This window comes from Puma concolor, chromosome B2 (assembly GCF_028749965.1).
Source record: "Puma concolor isolate L17-30 chromosome B2, mPumCon1.1.hap2, whole genome shotgun sequence".
Classification (NCBI taxonomy): domain Eukaryota; kingdom Metazoa; phylum Chordata; class Mammalia; order Carnivora; family Felidae; genus Puma; species Puma concolor.
In genome coordinates this window covers 8155047-8180594 of record NC_141671.1, presented here as the reverse complement: position 1 = coordinate 8180594, position 25548 = coordinate 8155047, and the positions used below count along the sequence as shown (strand labels likewise).

At 47.1% G+C, this 25548-nt stretch overlaps 2 protein-coding genes across 7 annotated transcripts in view; both read left to right on the top strand.

Annotated features, from left to right (window-relative positions):
* Positions 1–25548, top strand: part of LOC147580701 (uncharacterized) — a 550245-nt gene that overhangs the window by 138167 nt on the left and 386530 nt on the right. The gene's annotated exons all lie outside the window — the stretch shown is intronic.
* Positions 12604–18341, top strand: SOX4 (SRY-box transcription factor 4). Its single transcript, XM_086706137.1, has one exon. It carries the CDS (start codon positions 14058–14060, stop codon positions 15492–15494), a length of 1437 nt encoding a protein of 478 aa, XP_086562263.1. The 5' UTR covers positions 12604–14057; the 3' UTR covers positions 15495–18341.

The window sequence follows — 25548 nt, the reverse complement described above, 5'->3', positions numbered from 1 at the left end:
TTAGCCTCCCACATCCTCAAGTTCAATATCGACAAATATTCGAAAAGGGAGACGATAGATAGATTCAGAGATTCCAATACAGAAACACAAACATCTTTTTGCATGGCCCTTCCTCTGGCACGACTTGGTCTGCAGCTGATTTCTCTCTGTCTTTGTAACTCAGCCTGTTACACTCCCCTGGCACTCAGCGAATATCCCATGAGAGAAAATGGCTGTTTGATGGTCCCATAGATTATAATTTGTCCATGCCAACCATCATGGATGTGAAAAATTCTGTTTTTCCCCTTTTACTTTCCTATGGCAGCCTTTGTCAGCAAATGTCCCCAGGCAAGAAAGTAGCCAGCAGTCTCAGCCACTTCCCTAAAACTTATTTCTGTGGTGCCTGGGTGGCTCAGTCGGTTGAGCATCTGACTCTTGATTTTGGTTCAGGTCATGATCCCAGGGTCATGGGATCGAGCCCCACGTTGGGTTCTGCGCTGAGTGTGGAGCCTGCTTAAGATTCTCTCTTTCCTTCTCCCTCTGCCCTTCTCCCCCACTTGTGCTCTCTCTTTCTCTCTCTCTCTCAAAACAAAAATTATTTCTTTCTAGTCTTACATGCTTGTATAGCTCCCTAGTATCTTTAAAAATATGATTTCTCTTGGGCTTTGTGCTGACAGCTCGGAGCCTGGAGCCTGCTTGGGATTCTGTGTCTCCCTCTTTCTCGGCCCCTCCCCTGCTTGCTCTCTCTCTCTCTCTCTCTCTCTCTCTCTCTCTCTCTCTCTCACACACACACACACACACACACACACACACACACACACACACACAAAATAAATAAAGAAATTTTTTTAGGGGCGCCTGGGTGGCTCAGTCGGTTAAGCGGCCGACTTCAGCTCAGGTCATGATCTCGCGGTCCGTGAGGGCTGTGAGTTCGAGCCCCGTGCCGGGCTCTGTGCTGACAGCTCAGAGCCTGGAGCCTGCTTGGGATTCTGTGTCTCCCTCTCCTTCAGCCCCTCCCCTGCTTGCACTCTGTCTCTCTGTCTCTGTCTCTGTCTCTCTCTCTCACACACACACACACACACAATAAATAAACATTAAAGAAATTTTTTTTAAATGATTTCTCTATGAGGCGCCTAGGTGGCTCATTCAGCTAAGCATCTAACCTCGGCAATTTGTGAGTTCGAACACTGCATCAGCCTTGCTGCTGTCAGCACAGAGCCTGCTTTGGATCCTCTTTCCCCCTCTCTCCCTGTCGCTCCCCTGCTCATGTTCCCTCTCTCAAAAATAAATAAAAAACATTATGAAAAATATGATTTCTGTAATCTCTCCTTTTCCAGTTGTGATACCTTTCTGCTACTACCATATCATATTCAGAAGCATAAGTGCTCTTGTCTCTAATGACTTTCTTTTAAATCTTAATGTGTTTTCTTATTTTTTTATTTTTGTAAAGTTTATTTATTTTGAGAGACAGAGAGAGAGAGAGAGAGAGAGCAGGAGAGAGGCAGAGAGAGAGGGAGACAGAGAAGGCTCCATGCTGTCAGTGCAGAGCCCAACACGGGTCTCAATCCAATGAACAGTGAGACCATGACCTGAGCCAAAATCAAGAGTCAGACACTTAACCAACTGAGCCACCCAGGTGCCCCTTAATATGTTGTTTTTTTTTTTTTTTAAAAAAGAAAATATATTAAATATTAGTCCAGGTAAAAATTTTTCCTGGCATAGCATAATGTTGATTTTTACATGTGACTGAAAGGAAAATAGGACTCAGTTAAAACAAACTTGTTTTATAGAAAATGTAGATGAGGTGTATGAGGTGTATCAGTTCCAGAAGTAATGTGGAACAGATTTCTAATGTTCACCCATACCCATCTTTCCTCTATTCTGGGGCACAGAGGAGAGTCGTATTTCCAAGCCTTCAGGCTGGGGCAGGTGCCTAGGTAAGTCCAATGGGTCATAGGCACAAATGGTATGTGTCTCTTCCAGGAAGAGGCATTTAAGAGTGAGTGAGAGTTCTCTCCATGCTTCTTTTCATGGAAACCAAGGAGACGGCATGTTTACACATGGAGACACTCAGCCTGGTTCTCTAAGCCGCTGCTGGGAAAAGGCAACCACTTTGGAGAGTTTCTCTCCCCGCAGTGGACTTTTCATCAGTAAGAAGGAATTTTAATGTGTTGAGTCATTGAGTTTTCTGGACATACCTACATCTCAGCATAGTCCACCTAATTAAGCTAAATATAGTAAGGAATACCTAAACTAACACAAAATCATAGCCTTTTCTCTGATTACTTGTTTTTTTTTTTTTAATCCTGAAATTCTAATAATCTAGAAACTTTTTTTTTGGACTACTAGATATGATAGGCAATGGTTATCATAATAAATTAGTTGTAAAGGATGGTTAGTGGGGGCATCTGGGTGGCTCTGTAGGTTAAGCATCCAACTCCTGATTTTGGCTCGGGTCATAATCTCATGGCTCATGAGATCAAGTCCCACATCAGACTCTGTGCTGCTGACAGAAAGGAGCCTGCTTGGGATTCTCTCTCCATCTCTCTCTGCCCCTCCCCAGCTTATGCGTGCTCTCTCTCTCTCTCTCTCTCTCTCTCTCTCTCCCAGTAAATAAACATTTTTTAAAAAGGATGGTTAATGAAGAATATCCTTTAATTACATGGTAGGAGCTTCCTTAGGAATATTTTTTTCATTTTACCCTTGAGGCATATACATGAAAAGGAAAATATATCTATCTTGAGCTATGCTATATCATACCTTAAAGTAATTTTAGTGATGCAGTCTAGCATATTAACATAAGGGACTTTCCAGTCTTAAAAAATTAAAGCTATGTATTTAAAGAGGGCAGCAAATTTTAACCTTAAATCTTTCTTTTCTCATCTATCATACCATACCCTTTAGCTAAGAACACTACTTTCAAACCTCCCCTTCACAAAGTGATCTTCCCTTCTCCCCAACCTCTCCCACCCACGTTAAACCCTACCTGAACCTACTAGAAAAGCTATTGTAAAGAACTGCTCTATAAGCTAGTGTTGCTTAATAGTGCCTCAATACAATTCTTCTTCAGTAATCTACATTCTTTTTTTTTAAATTTATTTTACATTTATTTATTTTTGAGAGACAGAGAGAGACAGAGCATAAATGGGGAAGGGGCAGAGAGAGAGAAGGAGACACAGAATCCGAAGCAGGCTCCAGGCTCCGAGCTGTCAGCACAGAGCCTGACGCAGGGCTCGAACCCACAAACCACGAGATCATGACCTGAGCCGAGGTCAGACGCTCAACTGACTGAGCCACCCAGGCACCCCGAGTAATCTACATTGTAATTAGAAAAATATATATTATAATATAAAGGGATAAATCCTACTTATGAAAGTGTTACTATCATGTATTGGTTGGAAGGGTAAGATATCAGAAGGCAAGATTGAAAATCTCCATTTTCCATCAAAATACTTTTTTGGGTGGCTACGTATTCAATCTATACATAAAGGTCATCCTTGGGTAAAGTCATCTCTCTTGGGCAGAACTTGGTAAGTGTCTGTGATGGTTAATTCTATATGTCAACCTGATTGGGCCCCAAGGTGCCCAGATAATTGGTCAAACAATTCTGGGTATTTCTGTGGGGGTGTTTGGGATGAGGTTAATATTGAAATTGATAAAATGAATAAAGTAGATCACCTTCTGTCATGTGGATGGGCCTCATGCAACCAGTTGAAAGCCTGAATAGAACAAAAAGGCTGAGTCTCCCCCAAGTAAGCGAGAATTTCTCCTGCCCGACTGCCCACGAGCTAGGACACTGGTTTTTCCCCTGCCTTAGGATTCCGACTAAAACATCGGCTTTTCCTTGGTCTTGAGCCTCTTGGCTTTTGAAACTGGAGCCACACTATCAGCTGTCCCGGGTGTCCAGCTAACTCACTGCAAATCTTGGAACTCGTCAGCCTCCATAATAGATCTAGATATACCGATATATAGATGCAGATGTAGATATAGATCTTCCGTTGGTTCTGTTTCTCTGGAGAAACACTATCCCATGGCATTAGAATTACACCCTGCGTGTGAACACCCTACTCTTCCAGGGTCTGCAGACTGGATGTTTATCTCACCCCCGACAACTGACTGAAAGAAATGTATAAGCGGAAGAAATAGCAAAAAAGCCAAGCGAAGCTAAAGAAGCAAATCAGTGAAGGCTTAATGTGGTTGCTTGGTTTACTGACCAAAAGGAAATAAATGTTGAGGCGATAGCCAACAATGAAGACAAATGAGACCAGGAAGAAGAAAAAAGAAAGAAGTGTAAAGGGAAGAGATAGGCGGGAAAGGCCACAGACAGCAGGAATGACAGAGATGAAAAATGACAGTGCTGGTGAGCAGCAAGCCTCCTGAGGGGAGAAAGAATTTCAGGACTACCTGGAAAAAGGCAAAGAAACACCATTTGCAACTAGTGTAGATAAGATGTCTAGAGTTAGTGAAGTCTAACTAACCCCTATATCTACAGGAGGCATTGATGAGTATATGGATTAAATTCATAATGGAGACCTGAAGTCATTTAAAAAAAGATAACCATAGGGGCGCCTGGCGGGCTCAGTCGCAAGAGCATGCAACTCTTGATCTCAGGATTTGTGAGTTCAAGCCCCATGTTGGGTGTCGAGATTACTAAAAAAAAATAAACTTTAAAATGGGTATAAGAGGGGCACCTGGGTGGCTCAGTTAAGTGTCTGATTCTTGGTTTCAGCTCACATCATGATCTATCTCATGGTTCGTGAGTTCAAGGCATGAGTAGGGCTCTGTACTGACAGCCCAGGGCCTGCTTGGGATTCTCTCTCCCTCCCTCTCCCTCTCTCTCTCTCTCTCTCTCCGTCTCTCTCTGCCCCTCTCCTGCTTGTTCTCTGTCTCTAAATAAATAAGTAAACTTAAAAAAACAACAACAACAAGTTCATAGATACAAAGATACACAGAATAGATTGGGGGGGAGGGTTGAGTGAAGGGGGTCAAAAGGTACGAACTTCGATTTATAAATAAGTCATGGAGATCTAACGTACAGCATAGTGACTATAGTTAATAATACTGTATTGCATATTGGACATTAAAAAGAGTAAATCCTAGAAGTTTTCATCACAAGGTAAAAATAGGTGTGGCGACAGATGTCAACAAGACACTGTAGTGATCATTTTGCAACATATACAAGTATCAAATCATTATGCTGTACACCTGAAACTAATATGTTATATGTCAATTATACCTCCATTAAAAAATAATAAACATCATGTCTTTAAAAAAAAAAAAGCAAACAGATAGCCTTCTTGGGTGGATTTGTATTTTGGCATCTATCACGTGGTGTTGTGTTAGTTCTACTTTGTCCTCTATTACTGCATAACAAACCACCCAAAACATAGTGGTTTAAAACAACGATTTATTATCCTCCTAAGTCTGTGGGTTTGTCAATCTGAGTGATTCTTCTGTGGGATTCATCTGGGATCACTCATGTGCCTGCAGTCATCTGACAACCCCACTGAAGTCCAAGATAGCCTCGGTCACATGTCTGGAACACCAGCACTGGCAAGGCGTTTCTGTTCTCCCCATAGGGCCTTTCAACCTCCAGTTAAGTTGGACTAGATTCTTCCCAACACAAAGCTCCCTTAGTCTCAAGTGCACAAATCCCAATATGGAGGCCCTTATCAAGGCCTTGCGTGGGTCATGCTTGCCAGTGTCCCAATGGCCCAAGCAGGTCACATGACCAAATCCAGAGTCGGTCGGGGAAGGCCCACATAAAGGCAACAGTATCAGGTTGATTTATTATACGAATGTACCAACATCCAGGATAAACTTAAGAATTTAGGAAATCAATAGCATTCCCATTACTTAATACTTGCCTGATGTCCACAGTCCATAATTCACATGTGAGTAGTACTCCCTAGGGAGAATTTTATACATTTTAGATATTTTGAGTGTGCTAGTGAAATATAGCCAGAAAATGAACATTTGAAATGTATATTGTTTTATTATGAACTATGTACCTTGTTATATTGTAGTCCGACCATTATGTTGATTTTTATAAAAATATCAGGAGCAAGTAGGTTTTCTTATCCATGAGTTTTCTTTTAGAATAGTAAAGTTACATTACAAAATACTTAGAGGAGGCAGTGTTGGGGGCCCATATTTGTGAAACGTACGAGTTCAGCTTGACTGTTTAACGACGAGCCTTCAGTTATTTTCAAACCCTGCTAGCCAGATTAAGTGTCACTAAATTATTTTTTTCAATAGGTATTGGTAATTTTTATTTCTGTTTTGAGACTAGGACAGAAAACATAGTGGGGGGGGGGGGGAATCTCTTGTTTCAGGAAGCAGTGCAAAAATCACAAAACTGTCAAACCTTGCTTTGCCAGACTCTCCCCTTCTTCAAGACCCCCAAACCGTCTCAACCTCCCTCCTTGGCACGGTGAATTTACTTCTAGATTGTTGTTCGAATTGTGAACTTATTATACAACAATACCAGCTCGCGGGTATAACAGAACAGATGGTGCAGCTCCCGAGCCCAGCAGCTGGAAGGGACCCGGGCTGCGCTTGGCACACAGTAGGGGCACCATAAACGTTGATTGACTGAGTTCATCGCGGCGGTTGACGCGGAGCCCTCCCGTCACCAGGCAGTATCCTTATCTCTCTCCAAGCCCACACCCCTGGCCCGAGAGGCGGTGAGCTCGGAGCAGATGGCGACTCCCGGGTGCCAGGTGTGCGGCGCGTACGGCTCGGGACCGGGCACTGAGTGCTTTGGTCCCGGCCCCACCCGACCCCTCCCGTCCCACGAGCTCCCCCACCGCCGCGGTCTGCGGCACACGTGCTGTCGGGCGGGAGCGGGACCCCGGGAGGGGAGGGCCGGGAACAAGGAGATCGGTGCCTGGCGGAGCCCGTGCGTCCCGCTCCCACTGCCCGCCACGCCCCCCCACCCCTCCTCCGACCCGCGTCACTTGGCCGCCCGTGCTGTCTCCGAGCCTTCCCACCTCCCCGCTTTGCAATCAAGCGCCTTTCTTCCTCCCCCTCCTCTCTTCTTATCTGACATTTGCTCGCCCGTCTCTGCCCACTCCCCAGCGGCTCTCCCTCTCTGGCAGACGCGCCCTAGCCCGCCCTCGCACAACCTCCAATCGCAGGTCAGCTGGTTTGCTAACGTTGGCCGAGGGTTGCTCTCTGCTTTAAGCGTTTTTCCATGAGTGAAATCGGCCGCTTTCCCCACCGGGCTCCTGCTGTAATTGCTTCTTCTACTGGGCTGTTGGGGGTGGGGATCCCGTGGGTGCGCTCCCGTCCACACCGCACGCTAGGGTTCCTGGGATAGTTTCGGGGTACCCGGGAGGGAGGAGATCGCCCCTCCGCCCCCCACGACGCTTACTCTCAGGCCGGGCTACCGCGGGTGCCCTGCGAATCCGAGGGGGACAAAGCGAGCCGAGCCCCTCCCTGCTGCTTCCCGGTCACCGCGCCTGGGGCGCAGCCTCCACCAGCTACCCGCCCGCCAGAAGCTCCCTCCTCCCTGACCTGAAACCGGGAACTGAATCCCTGGGGGTTTCGGGTGCCCCCGGGCGAGGGCGCCTCTGCCGCGCCGGGGACTCCCCACCCCGCTCCCGCCTTTCCCGCACCCGCGAGGGGCGAGGGAGGGCACTGAGGCACTCCTGCCCCTGCGAAGGCCCGGGGGCTCGGGGAAACGCTTGAGGATTGGGGTGCAACCAACTGTTCCCCCTCCCGCCCCCACACACGCACGCCCCTCGCCGTCCGGCGCTTTCCTCGCCTAGCCCGCCGCGCGCGCGCCCCGCTCGGGCGCCCCGAAAGACCCGGCGGCTGCGAGCTCCGCGGGGCCTCAGCCCGCAGGGACCCGGGCGGGGGGTCCGCGCGTCGCCCGCCGGCCCGAGCGTGGGCTCCCGACGCAGCGCGCGCACAGAGCACGTCGGCGTGCAGAGCGGAGGTCGTGGGCCGCGAGGAGGGGGGGTGGGGTGGCTGTCGGTTCCGGTCAGCGACGGAACTGGGCGGCACCGCCGAGGGCCTGGCCGGCTCGGGGGCTGGGGGCGGGGGAACCCCCCTCCCCGCTGCCCCGGCCAGTCACAACTTCAAAGGAGGGCCGGGAGCGCGCGCGCAAGGAGGGGGGCGTCTTCCCTCGGGCCGCGTGTGCGCGCGCGCGTCTTCGGCTCCTTCCCCGGTCGTAGAGCCTCCACGGAAGACGGGCGTTAAAACGTTGCTGACAGGACCGCCTGAAACATGTTTACAGTAGGAGAGACTGTCCTCCAAAAGCACCGCCTGAGTCCATTTGTCTGTTTGTTCCCAGTCTATTTGTTCCCTGTAACTAACCGAAAGGCGAGGCGCGGCCGCGGCCGCGGCGGCGGAAGGAGGCTGGGCACCACGACCGGTCGCCCCTGCCTCGCCGAGCTGCGCGCCGCCGAGCGCGGCGTCCCGGCCCGCGGGAAACCATGTTTTAAAGAGGCGGGGTGGCCTCTGCGCGCCCTTAAGTACTGCGCGCCGTTCCTCCGAAGCCGCTGTCCAAAACGGAGAGCGGCCGGCGGGGACGCTGCGTTCGGACCCGTGCCCGCTGCAGCAGGATGATGCGGGGGCACGGATCATGTCCCGGGTTCAGTTACCGTGTCCAAACGCGAGGCCAGCCCCGGCTTCCCCGGTCTCCGCGAGCATCTGACAAGTGGACGCGAGGAGGCGGTGGGCGGCCTTAAGTCTTGACTTATGGGGGGAAAATCATCTGAATTCGCCGACACACCCTAGTAACCGCTGATCGTTTAAACTGCTACCTAAGGCAGGCAGAGTAGTGGATGGAGGATGATAGGGGTGCGGGAGGAGGAGGGGGAGGAGGAGGGGACGAAGAAAGAAGTCTGACCATCCCCACGTTTTCCCACGTCTGCTCGCGGGCGCAGGGAGGCTCAGCGCTGCCACCTGGCGGCCGCTCCTCCCCGGGTTGGGAGCCCGCTGGCCGCCGAGCGCTCCCAGACTCCGGTGGGTGTGCCCGGCCTGGGCCTCGCCGAAAGCAGCAGCAGCTCGAATTCATGCTTCAGAATTCATACTCCAGCGGCCCAGGCAAACGCTCGTTTTCTGCTTGTCCTCGTGAGACGACGGAAAGGGAAGGAAAGGAAAAGTGACTTGGTATGGCCGTCGAGTGCTTGCTTAATCCCACCAGGCGCTACTCGCTGGTGAGGAGGGGTGAGAAAGTGGTAAAAAATATTATTAGAGATTCTTACCTCTTAGCTTATTCTGGGAGTAAAATAAATCATGGATTTCATTTTGCCCCAGACTCCCTATTTTGCTCTTTTGTAAATATGAGTTACTTCCATGTTATGTTTTCAATACAAACCCTGAAAGGGAAGTCCGGTTCTCATACAACTTCATGAAGTGGAAGTTGTAATTTGTCTACTTGATTGAGAAGTAAATCAGCCTCCGTTGGAGGGTTCTTTTCCCTCGAGTGTGCAACAGAAAACGCTGGGCCTTTCAGTTGGCAAAGTCCAATGACATCAGATTTCCCAGGGCTGCTCCCGGCCCGCTAAAGTAACAAACACGGGGGTTCCCCACCCCCTTTCCTTCATTTGAACTGAACACTTGTCAGACCAGCTCCCACAGTCACGGTTTCTATAACCAACGCAAGGCAAAAATCTTGCAAATCAGTGCAAATCCAGGAGATTTGTTAAAGTAATTTCCCTTCAGTTCCCACCCCCCCCCCCCGCCCTGTCCCCCACCGCCCCCGCACCACGCCATAAGCATATAATGAGCAGTGAGATGGAATCTTATTTCCATCTATACCCCATCCCATTTTATGGATGTGAGATTCTATGTTGTACAGGTATGTGAGAGCAGAAGAAATGAATTAGCAGATATTACATCTCAAATAGAATTCCATTATTTAATGGAAAAGATAATTTACCTTCATTCAAAATTTGAATCGTCTAACATCATTGCTAACAAAGACAATTCGTTTATTATTCTAAAATAGGGTGGGGCTTTTGTTTGGTTTTGCTTTTTGCAAAATTGTCTTGGTTTACTGTTAATATGGCTTAAAGAGTAGCATTAGGAATTCCTTCATGTGCTGCAAAGCCAGCAGAGGGATCACTGAGTACTGATTTACAAGGGGCCACCAAATATTTGGTATTTGGGGAAAAAACATCAGTAATGTCGAACTGGTTACAAAGCATATGAAGTTAGGTAGTGAGAACACAGAGGTCTCTTCTCGTTACTTGGTATTGAGAGGCCCGATACATTCCAGCATGCACGTGGTGAGAAAGAGGACTTTAATAAAAGCCATTTGTCAAATGTTTTCTTCCATTTGAAAAGAAATAGTGACATAGAAGAACAAACCTACTTTAGAGGTCTCAGCATTCATATATACCATAATCATGTTATAAAGCCAATGGAAATTACGAATACCTTAGTTCTTCAGTTCTAAGAACGTGTTCTTTTTGTTTTCAACATCTCTAAGATATCTTACCATTGAGGGGATGTCACAGCTTCATTGGCAATTTTTCTTCCTTAGTTGCATGTAACCGTTAAAAGCTACTGGATTTGTTAAAATAAAGAAAATACATCTCACAATACAAATAGGCCGGTGGCTATCTTTTTAGTATATACTTTTAAAAACCTGTGTGTAAGTAATGCACCTGGCTGGCTGAGTCCATGGAGCCCACAACTCTTGACCTCGGGTTGTAAGTTTGAGACCCACGTTGGACGTAAAGATTGCTTAAACATAAAAATCTTAAATTGTTTTAATTTTAAAATGTTTAAAAATTAAAAACCCATGTGTTTTCAGCATAAACAAAATTACTAGGCCCACTTTGATTAAGTCCCACTTTCCCCCATACTTTTCAGTGGTGGGAGCAGAAATGGTTTCAGAAATGTAATCAATTATATTGCCAGTCGTCTTGACTGAATGATCACAAACTAGCTATGCTCTCAAATCATTAGTTGGTATAAATCCCAAAATAAATGTATTTATTCTCTTTTTTTATTCTAGTGAAGATACTAATTTTGTACATAAATTACATGTATAAAATACATATACCTGTATATATTTGTGTACGTACATGTATACAACTGTATGTATACTCTTAAGAGGTAATTTTTATGTCAGAGTATAACATTTAGGATTGCTGGGGTTTTTGAGTGTGCATACCAAAGAAAAGAAAACGCCTGATTAAACACCCAACTTTGTTATATGCAAAAAAAAAAAAAAAAGGTTTTTTTGTTTAAGATTTGTTCTCCCTTCTAAAAGAAAAAAAATATAACTTGGGTAGGTAGTGGCCAAGAATGAGTTGCTTTTACTCATAAAACATTCTTGCTTGGGTTGATCCTTCAAGATCCAGTCATATGTCTCCAAAGGGTGTTATTTACAGTAAAATTCTAAATCTGACAACCCGGGCCTCTCGCCAGCTACATACTTTAAAAGTTTGACAAGATAAATAGAAATCTGCTGCCTCCCACTAGTCTGATCTGAATCAAAAGCTCACTTAATTACGTTGGGTTGGCCCTACCTAACCACCTATCCCTGGCCTGTAGAAAAACAGTTTAAGGAAAGACCAATTTTTACTTGAACCCTAATTTTCACACCTTGTGGTAGAGATCATTTTTGTGGCCAAATAAACATATATTCTGATCACCCTTGTACCTTTCGTCTGCCACACTCTCCACAATAGTCTTCACTTTCTTTTAAAATGATTAAGACAACAGGATTGCCACTATTGTCCTTGTATGGGTCACATCCATACTCTGATTGCTTTTCAAGTCAGTGACCATCCTCAGTGTGCCTGGCTGGCTCAGTCCGTGATCTGAGTTCAAGCCTCACCGTGGGTGTGGAGACTACTTTAAAAAAATCAGTGAGCATCCACAATTTTAGTCTCTTGAACAACAAAATGCTGCCTCTATTAGAAGGAGTATCTCTGGCATTGAATTACCAAGAGAAGGATAATAACATTCACTGGGGGCTTACCATGCATCAAACTCATTGAAACCTCACAACAACCCTATATGAAGTAGCTCCTAGTGTTCCCATATCACAGATGAGGAAGACTGAGACTTAATCATATGCCTAGAGTACAAAACCAAGTAAGAAGGACTAGCATCTAGGTCTAACATAAATCCAGAGGCTCCACTGTCTTCTGCCACCAGTTACCACCTCCTTCTTTCCCTTTGCCTTGGCCTTTTAGCTCCATTTGATTCAAGTAGCATAGAAGCAACGTAGGAAGAATATTTAAGAGGAAAAATATATATAAGAAAGAACCCTTCTTAAAGGGTTGGGGCGGGGTGGGGGGGAGGGAGAAGGGAGGAGAGTGAAGCAACCTTGAATTTTGAAAATGTGGGAAACAAATATTGAGAAAGTAAATCGATTCCAATCCTTTACTCAACATTATCATCCTATACAAAACTCTATGGAAATTCTGCCATTAAGTATGGAACACTGCCTAATGTGTACCAGTGGAGAGTTCCTCTGTTTGGGCTATCTAGGATTTACAGGGGGGTTTAAATCGTTAAATAACCATAGTTAACCCCTGTTTGGTTAAGAGAGCAAGCAGTTGTTGCAAAAATTCCTCTCCTCTGCCTTCCACAAACAGAACAAAAATTGCTCTGAAGGGATTTACACAATACATCAACATCTGTGCTGTACCTAGAGTTGTTAAAATAATTGTGATGACAGGTGTCTAGGTACCACTTTCTTAATGGTTTTCAATATCCATTGATTTATTGTTGTGGCTTTCCTTCCCCCTTTTACATCCTTGGCTTTATGAAGGATCCGAGGAACAGATTTTGCACGAGAGGCTGATTCTTTATTCCAGTACTGAAAAGAACTAATAAAAATAATCACTTGGCTTTTAAGCAGAAAGCTTCCATTTACAGTATTTCACCCTTACTCCCCCCCCCCCCCACACACACACTTCCAAGCCCCTTGTTATCTAACATAATGGTTAGAATACATTTCCGTCTCTCCCCTTAATAATTTCATGCATTAACATCCTCTTTACACACCACACACACACACACACACACGCACACACACACAGAGCAAAAGGAAAAAAAGGCAGCAGAAATCTCAGCTGTACTTCTAGCCCTTTTAAAAAGTTTGCTCTGTAAATTGGAATGAGGTCAGATTTGGAGCTTCTCATTGCACGCGGAGATTATTATTGCATCGGGTTCCAAGCCAATGGGAAGCCCGGGGGAGGGGCTTGGCACGAGAAAGCGTTGGTTACAGCGGCTGATTGGCCGTGGCCAAGACTGTGAAAGGATAAAGAGGCGCGAGGCGGAATTGGGGTCTGCTCTAAGCTGCAGCAAGAGAAACTGTGTGAGGGGAAGAGGCCTGTTTCGCTCCCGGGTCTCTAGTTCTTGCACGCTCTTTAAGAGTCTGCATTAGAGGAACTCTGCCATTACCAGCTCCCTTCTTGCAGAAGGGAGGGGGAAACATACATTTATTCATGCCAGTCTGTTGCACGAAGGCTTTTTGGCTTCCTACCTTGCAACAAAATAATTGCACAAACTCCTTAGTGCCGATTCCGCCCACAGAGAGTCCTGGAGCCAGAGTCTTTTTTGCTCTGCATTGTAGGAAAGGGACTAAGTGATAGAGACTATGTCGCTTTCCTGAGCTCCTGAGAGAGCGCTCGTGAACTGGAACCAACTGCTTCAGGGGAAGAAAAAAAAAAAAAAAAAAAAAAAAGACTTGCCTGGGAGGCGGCGAGAAACTTGCACTGGAAGCTTCAGCAACCAGCATTCAAGAAACTCCTCTCCACTTTAGCACGGTCTCCAGACTCAGAGCCGAGAGACAGAGCAAACTGCGGCGCGGTGAGAGAGAGAGAGAAAGCGAGAGCCAGAAGGAGAGGGAGGGAGAGACTCTCCAGCCTGGGAACTATAACTCCTCTGCAAGAGGCAGACTACTCCTTCCCCGCATCTTTGGGAGACTTTTCTCTCTTCGCCCAACGCCGCCCCGGCGAGGAGTGGAGGGGCCCGCACGGCCGCCGCGCGCGTTCTCCCGCTCGGCGTGTGCTTGGCCCGGGGAGCCGGGAGGGCCCGGCGATCGCGCCGCGGCCGCCGCGAGGGTGTGAGCGCGCGTGGGCGCCCGCCGAGCCGGGGCCATGGTGCAGCAAACCAACAACGCCGAGAACACGGAAGCGCTGCTGGCGGGCGAGAGCTCGGACTCGGGCGCCGGCCTCGAGCTGGGCATCGCCTCCTCCCCCACGCCCGGCTCCACCGCCTCCACGGGCGGCAAGGCCGACGACCCGAGCTGGTGCAAGACGCCGAGCGGGCACATCAAGCGACCCATGAACGCCTTCATGGTGTGGTCGCAGATCGAGCGGCGCAAGATCATGGAGCAGTCGCCCGACATGCACAACGCCGAGATCTCCAAGCGGCTGGGCAAACGCTGGAAGCTGCTCAAAGACAGCGACAAGATCCCTTTCATTCGGGAGGCGGAGCGGCTGCGCCTCAAGCACATGGCTGACTACCCCGACTACAAGTACCGGCCCAGGAAGAAGGTGAAGTCCGGCAACGCCAACTCCAGCGCCTCGGCCGCCGCCTCCTCCAAGCCGGGGGAGAAGGGAGACAAGGTCGGTGGCGGGGGCGGCCACGGGGGCGGCGGCGGCGGCGGCGGGAGCGGCAACGCGGGGGGAGGAGGCGGCGGCGCGAGCGGCGGCGGCGGCGCCAACTCCAAACCCGCGCAGAAAAAGAGCTGCGGCTCCAAAGTGGCGGGCGGCGCGGGCGGCGGGGTCAGCAAGCCGCACGCCAAGCTCATCCTGGCGGGCGGCGGCGGCGGCGGGAAGGCGGCGGCCGCGGGCGCCTCCTCCTCCTTCGCGGCCGAGCAGGCGGGGGCCGCTGCCCTGCTGCCCCTGGGCGCCGCCGCGGCCGCCGCCGACCACCACTCGCTGTACAAGGCGCGGACTCCCAGCGCGGCCGCCTCGGCCTCCGCGGCCGCCTCCGCCGCGCCGGGCCTGGCGGCCCCGGGCAAGCACCTGGCCGACAAGAAGGTGAAGCGCGTCTACCTGTTCGGAGGCCTGGGCGCGTCCTCGTCGCCCGCGGGCGGCGTGGGCGCGGGCGCCGACCCCAGCGACCCCCTGGGCCTGTACGAGGAGGGGGGCGCGGGCTGCTCGCCCGACGGGCCGAGCCTGAGCGGCCGCAGCAGCGCCGCGTCGTCGCCGGCCGCCGGCCGCTCGCCCGCCGACCACCGCAGCTACGCCAGCCTGCGCGCCGCCTCGCCCGCCCCGTCCAGCGCGCCGTCGCACGCGTCCTCGTCGGCCTCGTCCCACTCGTCGTCGTCCTCGTCGTCGGGCTCCTCGTCCTCCGACGACGAGTTCGAAGACGATCTGCTCGACCTGAACCCCAGCTCAAACTTTGAGAGCATGTCCCTGGGCAGCTTCAGCTCGTCGTCGGCGCTGGACCGGGACCTGGATTTTAACTTCGAGCCCGGCTCCGGCTCGCACTTCGAGTTCCCGGACTACTGCACGCCCGAGGTGAGCGAGATGATCTCGGGAGACTGGCTGGAGTCCAGCATCTCCAACCTGGTCTTCACCTACTGAGAGGGGGGCGCGCGCGCGCGGGCCGGGAGCAGAGGGCCGGGTTGGGGAGGGGGGGGGGGGAGAGGAAAACAAAGAGAGAGCGAGCGAGAGAAGTGGACAGAGGAAGAGTTGGAAGAGAAAAGGGAAAATTGGAAAAAAAAAAAAAAAAAAAAGGAAAAGATTTAAAAAAAAAGCGAGCAGGGCCGGCTTGGGCCGCGTCGCGGTCGCGGGAGAAAGCGCGGCGGCGTTTTGGGGACCCGCGCTCCCATCCCCCAGCTGCCCGGCCGCGGGGACGCGGAGGAGGCGGCGGGGAGACGGGGTGGGGGGGGGGGCGACCTTTTATTGTTCTTGATGTTGTTGTTGATGGCAAAAAAGCTACTTGGAGTTTCCTCCCCTTTGCCCTAAGAGACACCCCCACACACACCCCCCACTTCCAACGAGCTTCCGGACTTGTCTGCTGCTCCCCCAGCAAGAAGCCGACTTGATAGTTTTTTCTAGAGACTGAAGGAATCTCGTCCCTTTCTCATCGCCCCCTTGCTGTTTTTGCTTTATTTTATCTCATTTCTTGATCGAGAGAGGAGGGGGAAAAAACAACAAAAAAAAAAAAAAAAGAAAAGAAAAGAAAAGAAACCCAACGCGCCCCTGGGGATTTAGTTCTCAGCACCCCCGCCACCCCCCTCCCCCTGAAGAAGACCGAAGGCTCCGGGCGTGGAATTGGACCGAAGGCTGATCTTTTGGGGGGTCGCGCAGGCTCGAGACGCGCCGGGACTGAGAGACTCCACGCTGGCGGATTCCCGTTTTGCTGGGTTTTGCCTCCTTTTTTACTTCTTTTCCCTTTCTTTCTTCTTTCCTTCCTTTTTTTTTTTTTTTTTTTTCCTTGCCCCCTCCCGCAGCCGGAGGAGGAGGTGATGCGGAGAGCCCGGTGGGGAGCCCGGCGAGGGGCGCGGGGCGGGACGCGGGGGTGGGGGGCTGCGGAGGAACTGGGACAGGTGTGCACGCTCGGGGAGCAAGCAGGTGGCGCGTCCCGGCGGCCCCCGCCCCGCGCCATCCCCGCAATCAGAGAGGTGAGACTGGGCGGCCCGCGGGCGTGCAGGAGCGCGGACTGTTTGATGTGGTACCGGGGGGCCGTGGAGGGGCGAGTGGTTTCGGGCGGGGGGAAAAAAAAAGAGGTTTTTTTCTTCTCTTAATCGGAATCGTGATGGTGTTGGATTATTTCACTGGTGGGGTTAATATAGCATGTTATCCTGTCTATCTTTTAAAGATTTCTGTATAAGACTGTTGAGCAGTTTTTAAAATAGTGTAGGATAATATAAAAAGCAGATAGATGGCGCTATGTTTGATTCCTACAACAAAATTATCACCAGCTTTTTTTCATTCTTAACTCTTTAAAGGATTCAAACGCAACTCAAATCTGTGCTGGACTTTAAGAAAGAAAGAAAAAAAACCACAATTCAGGACCAAATTTTTTCTCAGTGTGTATGTGTTTATTCCTTATAGGTGTAAATGAGAAGACGTGTTTTTTTCCCTCACCGATGCTTCATCCTCGTATTTTTTTTTTCCTTGTAAATGTAATCAGATGCCATTTTATATGTGGACGTATTTATACTGGCCAAACATTTTTCTTTTCTTATTTTGTCCCTTTTTTACTTTAACCTTTACGTTTGCTTTCTTTTTTTTTACTTCCTTTCTTCCTTCCTTTTCTTTTTTTTTTCTTTTGTTTTTGTTGGATTTTTTGGTTTTTGGTTTGTTTTTCTTTGTTTTTTTTTTTGTTTTGTTTTTGGTAGTTTGTTGTTACCCACGCCATTTTACGTCTCCTTCACTGAAGGGCTAGAGTTTTAACTTTTAATTTTTTATATTTAAATGTAGACTTTTGACACTTTTAAAAAACAAAAAAAGACAAGAGAGATGAAAACGTTTGATTATTTTCTCAGTGTATTTTTGTAAAAAATATATAAAGGGGGTGTTAATCGGTGTAAATCGCTGTTTGGATTTCCTGATTTTATAATAGGGCGGCTGGTTAATATCTCACACAGTTTAAAGAATCAGCCCCTAATTTCTCCATGTTTACACTTCAATCTGCAGGCTTCTTAAAGTGACAGTATCCCTTATCCTGCCACCAGTGTCCACCCTTTGACCCCAGTCTTATAAAAAAGGGGGGGGGGAGAATTAGCCAAACACTGTACGCTTTTCAGAAAAAACAAAATTTTTTAAATAAAAACTGTTCTGTCCAGAGGCTTTAAAACTGGTGCATTTACAGCAAAAAGGGATCCTGTAGCTTTAACTTGTAAACCACATCTTTTTTGCACTTTTTTTATAAGCAAAAACGTGCCGTTTAAACCACTGGATCTATCTAAATGCCGATTTGAGTTCGCGACACTATGTACTGCGTTTTTCATTCTTGTATTTGACTATTTAATCCTTTCTACTTGTCGCTAAATATAATTGTTTTAGTCTTATGGCATGATGATAGCATATGTGTTCAGGTTTATAGCTGTTGTGTTTAAAGATTGAAAAAAGTGGAAAACATCTTTGTACATTTAAGTCTGTATTATAATAAGCAAAAAGATTGTGTGTATGTATGTTTAATATAACATGACAGGCACTAGGACGTCTGCCTTTTTGAGGCAGTTCCGTTAAGGGTTTTTGTTTTTAAACTTTTTTTTTTGCCATCCATCCTGTGCAATATGCCGTGTAGAATATTTGTCTTAAAATTCAAGGCCACAAAAACAATGTTTTGGGGGAAAAAGAAAGAAAAAATCATGCCAGCTAATCATGTCAAGTTCACTGCCTGTCAGATTGTTGATATATACCTTCTGTAAATAACTTTTTTTGAGAAGGAAATAAAATCAGCTGGAACTGAACCCTAAATCTCGACTTTTGTCATTATTATTAGACCCAAAGCCTCTAAGATTGGGAGGGCCCTCATCTGCCTTAGCTGTGAAACAAGTAAGTTCTCCCAGGACTGCCTGCTCAATGCGATCTTACTGAGGAATAAGAAGTTCCTCTTGGCCAGATTTGGCAGGCCCTGACCGTGAAATGACGGCGTCCGCTGAATACGTGTCAACTCTGCACGCTTTCTAGGAATTTTCTGATTTTTACATTTAAATAAATGCCGTTTGTCTTGAAATTTTAAAAGGAGGGGGAAGGGCGATGTGGACAGAATCCTTTACAGACAAAAACTGGCCGGCTGCTCTTTTTTTTTTTTTTTTTTTTTCCTCTAAGCCTTCTCTTCCTAAAGCTGCTTTATCCGTGACTTACCCCCAGCTCGCTAACCATCCAGCAGTGGCTAGAATTGTTTTCCACAGATTAAGAACACACGAGCCTGTGAAATGATCGCCCTGTTGTGGAGGAGGAAGCCATCAGTGATTTTGAAATGGAGAGGTATCCATTTTTTGCCTAGAAGCAGAAAGGTTCGTGTGGTGCTAAAAAGTCTCCATTTTGTGCCATGCCCATTTTGTGGGTTATTAATGTAAGTGAAATGCAACAATAGAGATGAACTGGAGAAGTTGGCTTCCTGAAGGCCGAAGGGAAACCCAACCCCCACTCTGGATCTGTGAATAGCACGCTTTCACCTAGTGGAGATTTATACTTTTTATATGCGTCTGGCACAGCAGTATTACTGAGACCTGTGTGCAGGGGGGGTGGGGAGGTGGGGGAGAAAACAGGCCCATTAGTGCTGGCTTGGAAGCTGCATCTTGCTAAGTAGCACTGTTTCCTGTTTACTTTGAGAGTTAACTATTGCCATTAACTAACAAAACCTGTCCTTACTTCCAAACGTTGGTTGATTAAAAATGTGTGCTGTGTGTGTTTTCTAGTTTTCTAGCCCTGGAGAAGTGGAGTTAATAGGCAGAAATGTTTGGAAGTAACCCTTTCAGCCATCAGGATGGCTTGTACGTAAAGCAATATCCTTCATCCTAGAAGAAGAGGTTTTTGGAGGCGAGTCCAAAACGTGCACATTTTGTTGTTCAGTGAAGAGCAGGCAATCTCTACCTCCAAAATAGTGTAACTGTTGTGTTTCGATATAATTTCACCTTTTCAAGATGATTATAGATTCTAGTTTCCAATTTTTTTTTTTTTTTTGCATTTTTCCAATAGAGTTGTTTTCGTGGCATTTGTATACTGAAACTGAGATCTCATTTTTTTTAAAGAAGACCTTAAGACCATATGGCATCTTAAGTCTCTTCAAAAACCTTTGCAGGAGGAGGGGGGCTCCTTTTATAAAGTGCTTAAATTTAATTTTTGTTCATTGTAGTTATGATGATTGTTTAGTTTTTTCAGATCCAAAGTATCAAAACCTTGACATAAATGAAGCCTATATGATGCACTTTTTTTACATTTTATTTTGTAGGGTTCTCCTAGAACTATATATTTTTCCTGTATTTTCCATGTGAGGGCATATGCTTTAAATGTTTTCTTTAAGAATTTTGGTAATGTTCCTTTAAAAATGAAAGCTTAAGTGTGTGTCCTTCTTAGCAGGTGATAGAATAAGGTGTAAGAAACATGTTTGTACTTTAAGCAGTTTTCATTCGTAAGGATACTAACGTGTTGGATGATACAAGGCATAAAAAACCTGAGAAACCAAACAGTTTAGTATGGCTTTTTCTTTCAGAGAATTTGGATCAACAGAAAGGAATAAATTTCAGATATTCTTTTAAGACTACCAAACTATTTTTCTTTAAAGACAGTGCTACGGGGGGGGGGGGCCTAGGCAGCTCAGTCAGTTGAGCTGCTGACTTCTGGGCTCAGGTCGCGATCTCGCGTTTTGTGGGTTCGAGCCCCACGTCGGGCTGTGTGCTGACAGCTCAGAGCCTGGAGCCTGCTTCGGATTCTGTGTCTCCCTCCCTCTCTGCCCCTCCCCCACTCACACTCTGTCTCTCTCAAAAATAAATATTAAAAAAATATTTTTTGATTAAAAAAGACACTGCTTCGGGCCCTTGTGCTCCATCAGAAATGTGAATCACTTAGTACGCTTGCTGATGTAACTTTTGTCACTTCCTAGTTGAGTACCTACAAGTGCCAAGAAAAAAATACAGAGCCTGTAAGCTGATACAGTAGTAGGCGGAGTGCCTAAAATGGCTTCTTCCAGCTGCTCTAGGGACTGGCCTGGGGGTGCTGGAGACATTAAAGGATCCTAAAGAAAGTGAAAGCAAAGGGTTGGGAAGTGAATGTCAACATTTACTGAGTATTTCCTGTATTTATAGTGTACTCATGAATTAGAAAACATGGTTTGGGGAATGCCAGGGGTCAGAAAGCTTCATCAAAATTTAAAACAATTTAAGGATCCCAAGGAAGCATTGGAAAGATCCCTGTATCCAAGAAAACCAAGAATTCTGCTAGAAATGTAAGTGCATCTTACCCATGTGAATTTCTCAGGGTGAAAGATTGATCTGCTTTATTTTTCTTCTGGCTTTGTTTTACACCCACTTTTTCTCCTCCTTTGAGGCCTATAAACTACTTTTTAAACCCGTAGTTGCTGACCTCCACCCCTACCACTCCTATCCATCCTGAAAAATTAATCTCCATATACATTTCTAGATCTTTACTCTGGCTGTCTTTCGAAAACTAGAGTGGAGAGGGTACGGTCAGAAGAAGCATCTCTAGGTGTCTGCTTGGTGTTTCCGACTCTGCCCCAAATCCACCAGGCTCCCCTCTATCCAGAATAAGAATGCAAAATTCACGTGCTGCCATTTAAGGCCCTGCACAAAATGGTCTTAGTTCTCCAAAACTCCAACGTGGCCAAACTGGTCTCTCCCATTAGACTGGAGTTGTTGGAGGACTGGAACCAGGCCTTAAATACTTCCTGTATCCCCAAATTTGCCTTCCCTGGTTCAGTTGCATATAATAAATGTTTAAGTCTCAACTTGTTGACTTTACATTTACATTGTTTCAGTGGGTCCTTAAGAGCTTCCAAAATGCTTTTGCATATTATGCTGCCTGATTATAGCAGCTGTGGTAAGCAGGGTCCGTGGACTTTGGGAAAACCAGGCTTAGAATTCTAGCTCAGGGCCTCTGATCACATTTCTTAGCCTCTTTATGCTTCAGTATTATAATACCCGGTGAGATGCCTGGCCTACTGTAAGGGCTCATAAAATGCTAGTTCCTTACCTCACAGGTTGTTCTAGAAAAGGTAACCCATGTACAGGCCTAGTACAATGCTAGCAACATATTTTTGAAAATAAATCCCCCCAGAATCAGTGTCTTCACTACAGCAGAATTGTCTGGAAATTCTTGTTAAATGGCAGAGATTACAAAGATTATCAGACTCTGGGCTGGGGCCCTAAGAAGCCCCCCCCCCCCCACCATGTTTTTCCAGTGTTTCAGAATCCCTGAAACCAAAGTTTCAGATTCCTGCCCCAATGGTATGTTAGCATATTCTCCCAATAAATCTGCAACAAGGGATTATGACTCCCTTTTGTCACATGGAGAAATTGAGTTCAGAGTAGTTCAATGATTGGTCTGAGGTCATGAGGTCAGAAGTGAGCGAAAGGGCACCGGAAGCCCTTCTCTTGAGCCATAGTTGTTTCCGAACTAGATGTCTTCTCCACTATAATAACAAAGAAACAGGCTTTAGCCAAGGCCTCAGGCCTGTGGGTAAGGATTCCCTCAGCCCTCCAACTTGCTGGCCATTTCCCAAGGATGCCCTCCTGCCTTCCTGACTGAAAGAGCAAGGTTGGGTGATGAGCTAGGTTGAATATTTTGTCTATAATCCAGTTCAAAAAAATGTGCTCAGATAAAATGAACTCTGAGAGTGAGGCTTGGAACGAGTGACTGAGCCAGAGAATAGAAAGGCGTAAATACAGTGAGTGAGACTTCTGCTTTGCAGCCTGAAACGCAGATTCCTGCAAGTGAGAAAACTGGAAATTATTCAGAGGAACACATTCAGCCTTTCCAGAGAAGGCTACCAGCTACCCATTCTCACCTAATGAGATTGACCGTTGGCTACAGTTAACTTGAAGGGTTTTATGGTTTCCTGCATGTGTTGTTTTCCTTCTCAATGTTAAAAAGAAGAAGAAGAAGAAAAAAAAAGCCTCACATCACCAAACGGTATTTCCCAGGGGGCTCTTTGAGGAGGCAGCCGCATTTTGGTCTGCGCCTTAGTTAACAACGCACCTCCATCCGAGTATGTCCCTGGATACAGGTGATAATAAGTTTAGCCCATTTTATTTTCTTCCGCCACTTTGAATTCAGGGCACTTGGTTTATGGAGGACGGCCAGACACGCCAGGCCTCAGTCAAGTCATGGCAGGAAGCTTCACGTAGAGACTTCCTGTACCCTGCAGACTTTTTGCTGAAGGACAGGGCTCTAACTCGTCTACACCAACGCATGACATCGCTCTGCATCACGCGTAAGACATTCAAATGCTATTCCATTGGAGTTTTTTGTTGTTGTTTTTAAGGATAGGACAGAAGAATCCGATGAAATATCGTCATTTAGCTTGCTTGGTTCCTTATATGTTTTCCCTAAAACATAATTCTTTGGATGAGTTTGTAAACACATACTGAATGTGCTGTTTCCGGACACAATCTGCAGTTGAAAGCCAGGACGCAAATGAAAACAATATTAGCAGGCTCTCTGCTTATAGCGAATGCAGTGAACGTCCGGCAGTTGTAGCCAGGTGATCGGCTAACGTGTAGGGTGCTTGTCTCCGCTTTTATGGGAGCTAAGCAGCCAAATCTCGTTTAACAATCAATTAGCAATCATTGCATATGTGGTTAATTGCCACCTTCTTCCCGGTGCCTGTCCTAACTTCCCCGGCTGCCAACACCTACAACCTGTGAAAATACCTCTTCTGGAACTCCTGACCTTCATCTTGGCCTCTGCTCTCTCCCTCCCCTTTCCCACACTCTCCATGTGGCCCTTTTATCTCTCTTGTTTGCCAATCCCCTGAGACACTGAATAATTTATTTGAAGTTCCTGGGAAGTGGTGGGACTTTAGTCTAAAAACACATTGCACTTTGTTCCTCCCCTGGCAGAAGCAGGTCCAGAAGCCTGTCTTTTTTTGTTTGTTTCTTTGTTTGTTTCCAAGATATTCAAATTAGGATATTCTGAGTAAGACTTGATTTTATTTATTTATTCTTTAAGTTTATTTATTTTGAGAGAGAGAGAGCACGTGCGGGCACCAGTGGGGGAGGGGCAGAGACGGAGAGAGAGAGAATCCCAAACAGGTTCATGCTATCAGCACAGACCCTGATGAGGGGCTCCAACTCACAAACCATGAGATCATGACCTGAGCCACTGCAGTTGGACCCCTAACTGAGCCACCCAGGCATCCCCAGAAGCCTGACTTTGAAAGAGGTGGTGCTAAATTCATTTGCAGATTGGCTAACGGTTTTAAGTTTTGGGTGAGCCCCCAATGAATCCAAAAGTTGGAGGGGGAAAAAAAAACGGGTGGGGGGGAAGGTATTGCTGAAAGTGAAAAGTACCTTGGATCCCCCAAATAGGGCCGCCCAAAGACTATTCCCAGATACTGTTTCAAGATGTTAAAAGGTGTGCTGTAGTCAAGGAGATTTAAAAACCGTTGAGCACTGGGTGTTGTATGAAAACCAATCTGACAATAAGTTTCATAATAAAAAAAAAAAAAACCCGTTGCTTAGGAAAATTTCCAATTTTTAATTGTTGCAACAGTGTATGTGTGCAAATGGGAAAGTCTTTCTCGAGTAGCTCCTAGAAGTGGCATTGCTAGGTCTTAGTGCCCCAAACATAGGCTCACAGCAGTTTTCCCACCCTGGACCTGCTTAGGTGTGAAGTGTGTGCTGGGGAGAAAACCAGTGATAGGTCTAAGTGAACTAAGATTAAAAATTAAACCAAACTGGGGTGCCTGGATGGCTCAGTCAGTTGAGCGTCTGACTTTGGTTCAGGTCATGGTCCCGAAGTCTGTGAGTTCAAGCCCCGCATCGGGCTCTGTGCTGACAGCTGGAAGCCTGGAGCCTGCTTCCGATATTGTGTCTCCCTCTCTCTCTCTGCCCCTCCCTTGCTCATGCTCTCTCTCTCAGAAATAAATAAACATTAAAAAAAAATTAAAAAATTAAACCAAACTTTGAAACTGTCATTTCCCCCAACCCCCACCCCCCCAGAGAAGGTGGATAGACTGTTATAACAGGTAAACAGGGCTGTTTGTAAATCATTCTGTCTTCTATCCCAAGTCTCTGATAACATACATGATTTAAAAAAACACAGGGGCAGCTGGGTGGCTCAGTTGGTTAAGCGTCTGACTTCGGTTCAGGTCATGATCTCACGGTCTGTGAGTTCAAGCCCCACATCGGGCTCTGTGCTGACAGCTCAGAGCTTGCCTGTTTCGGATTCTGTGTCTCCCTCTCTCTGTGACCCTCCCCCCATTCATGCTCTGTCTCTCTCTGTCTCAAAAATAAAATAAAACATTAAAAAAAATTACAAAACACAACAGTCACAGAAATAGCCCCCCATAGTGCCATAGTGTAGGGACTGTACCACAACCAAAATGAACATGAGGACAGAGATCAACTCTCTGTCTCTCTTTTTTTTTTTTTTTTTAGAGAGAGAGAGAAAGAGCACATGGGGGAGGGGCAGAGAGAGACTCCCAAGCAGGCTCCATGCTGTCAGCACAGAGCCTGATGAGGGGCTTCAACTCACAAACTGTGAGATCATGACCTGAGCCGAAATCACGAGTCAGACTCTCAAGCAGCTGAGCCACCCAGGTGCCCCTGGTCTTTTTCCTTCATTAGAACTCGCCAGACTCCTCCTTGTCAATGTGTTACTGGCTCTACTCTTGTTAGGCTCTGTATTTGCCAGAAGCAGGGGCTCACCGAAGTAACCTCACATCATGGGGCTTTATTTCAAAGAAACACGTGACTACAAGGGAACTAGAAATTTCATGAGAGTTCTGGAAGAAATATAATTTAAAATCCATGGCTCTAGGGGCGCCTGGGTGGCGCAGTCGGTTAAGCGTCCGACTTCAGCCAGGTCACGATCTCGCCGTCCATGAGTTCGAGCCCCGCGTCAGGCTCTGGGCTGATGGCTCAGAGCCTGGAGCCTGTTTCCGATTCTGTGTCTCCCTCTCTCTCTGCCCCTCCCCCGTTCATGCTCTGTCTCTCTCTGT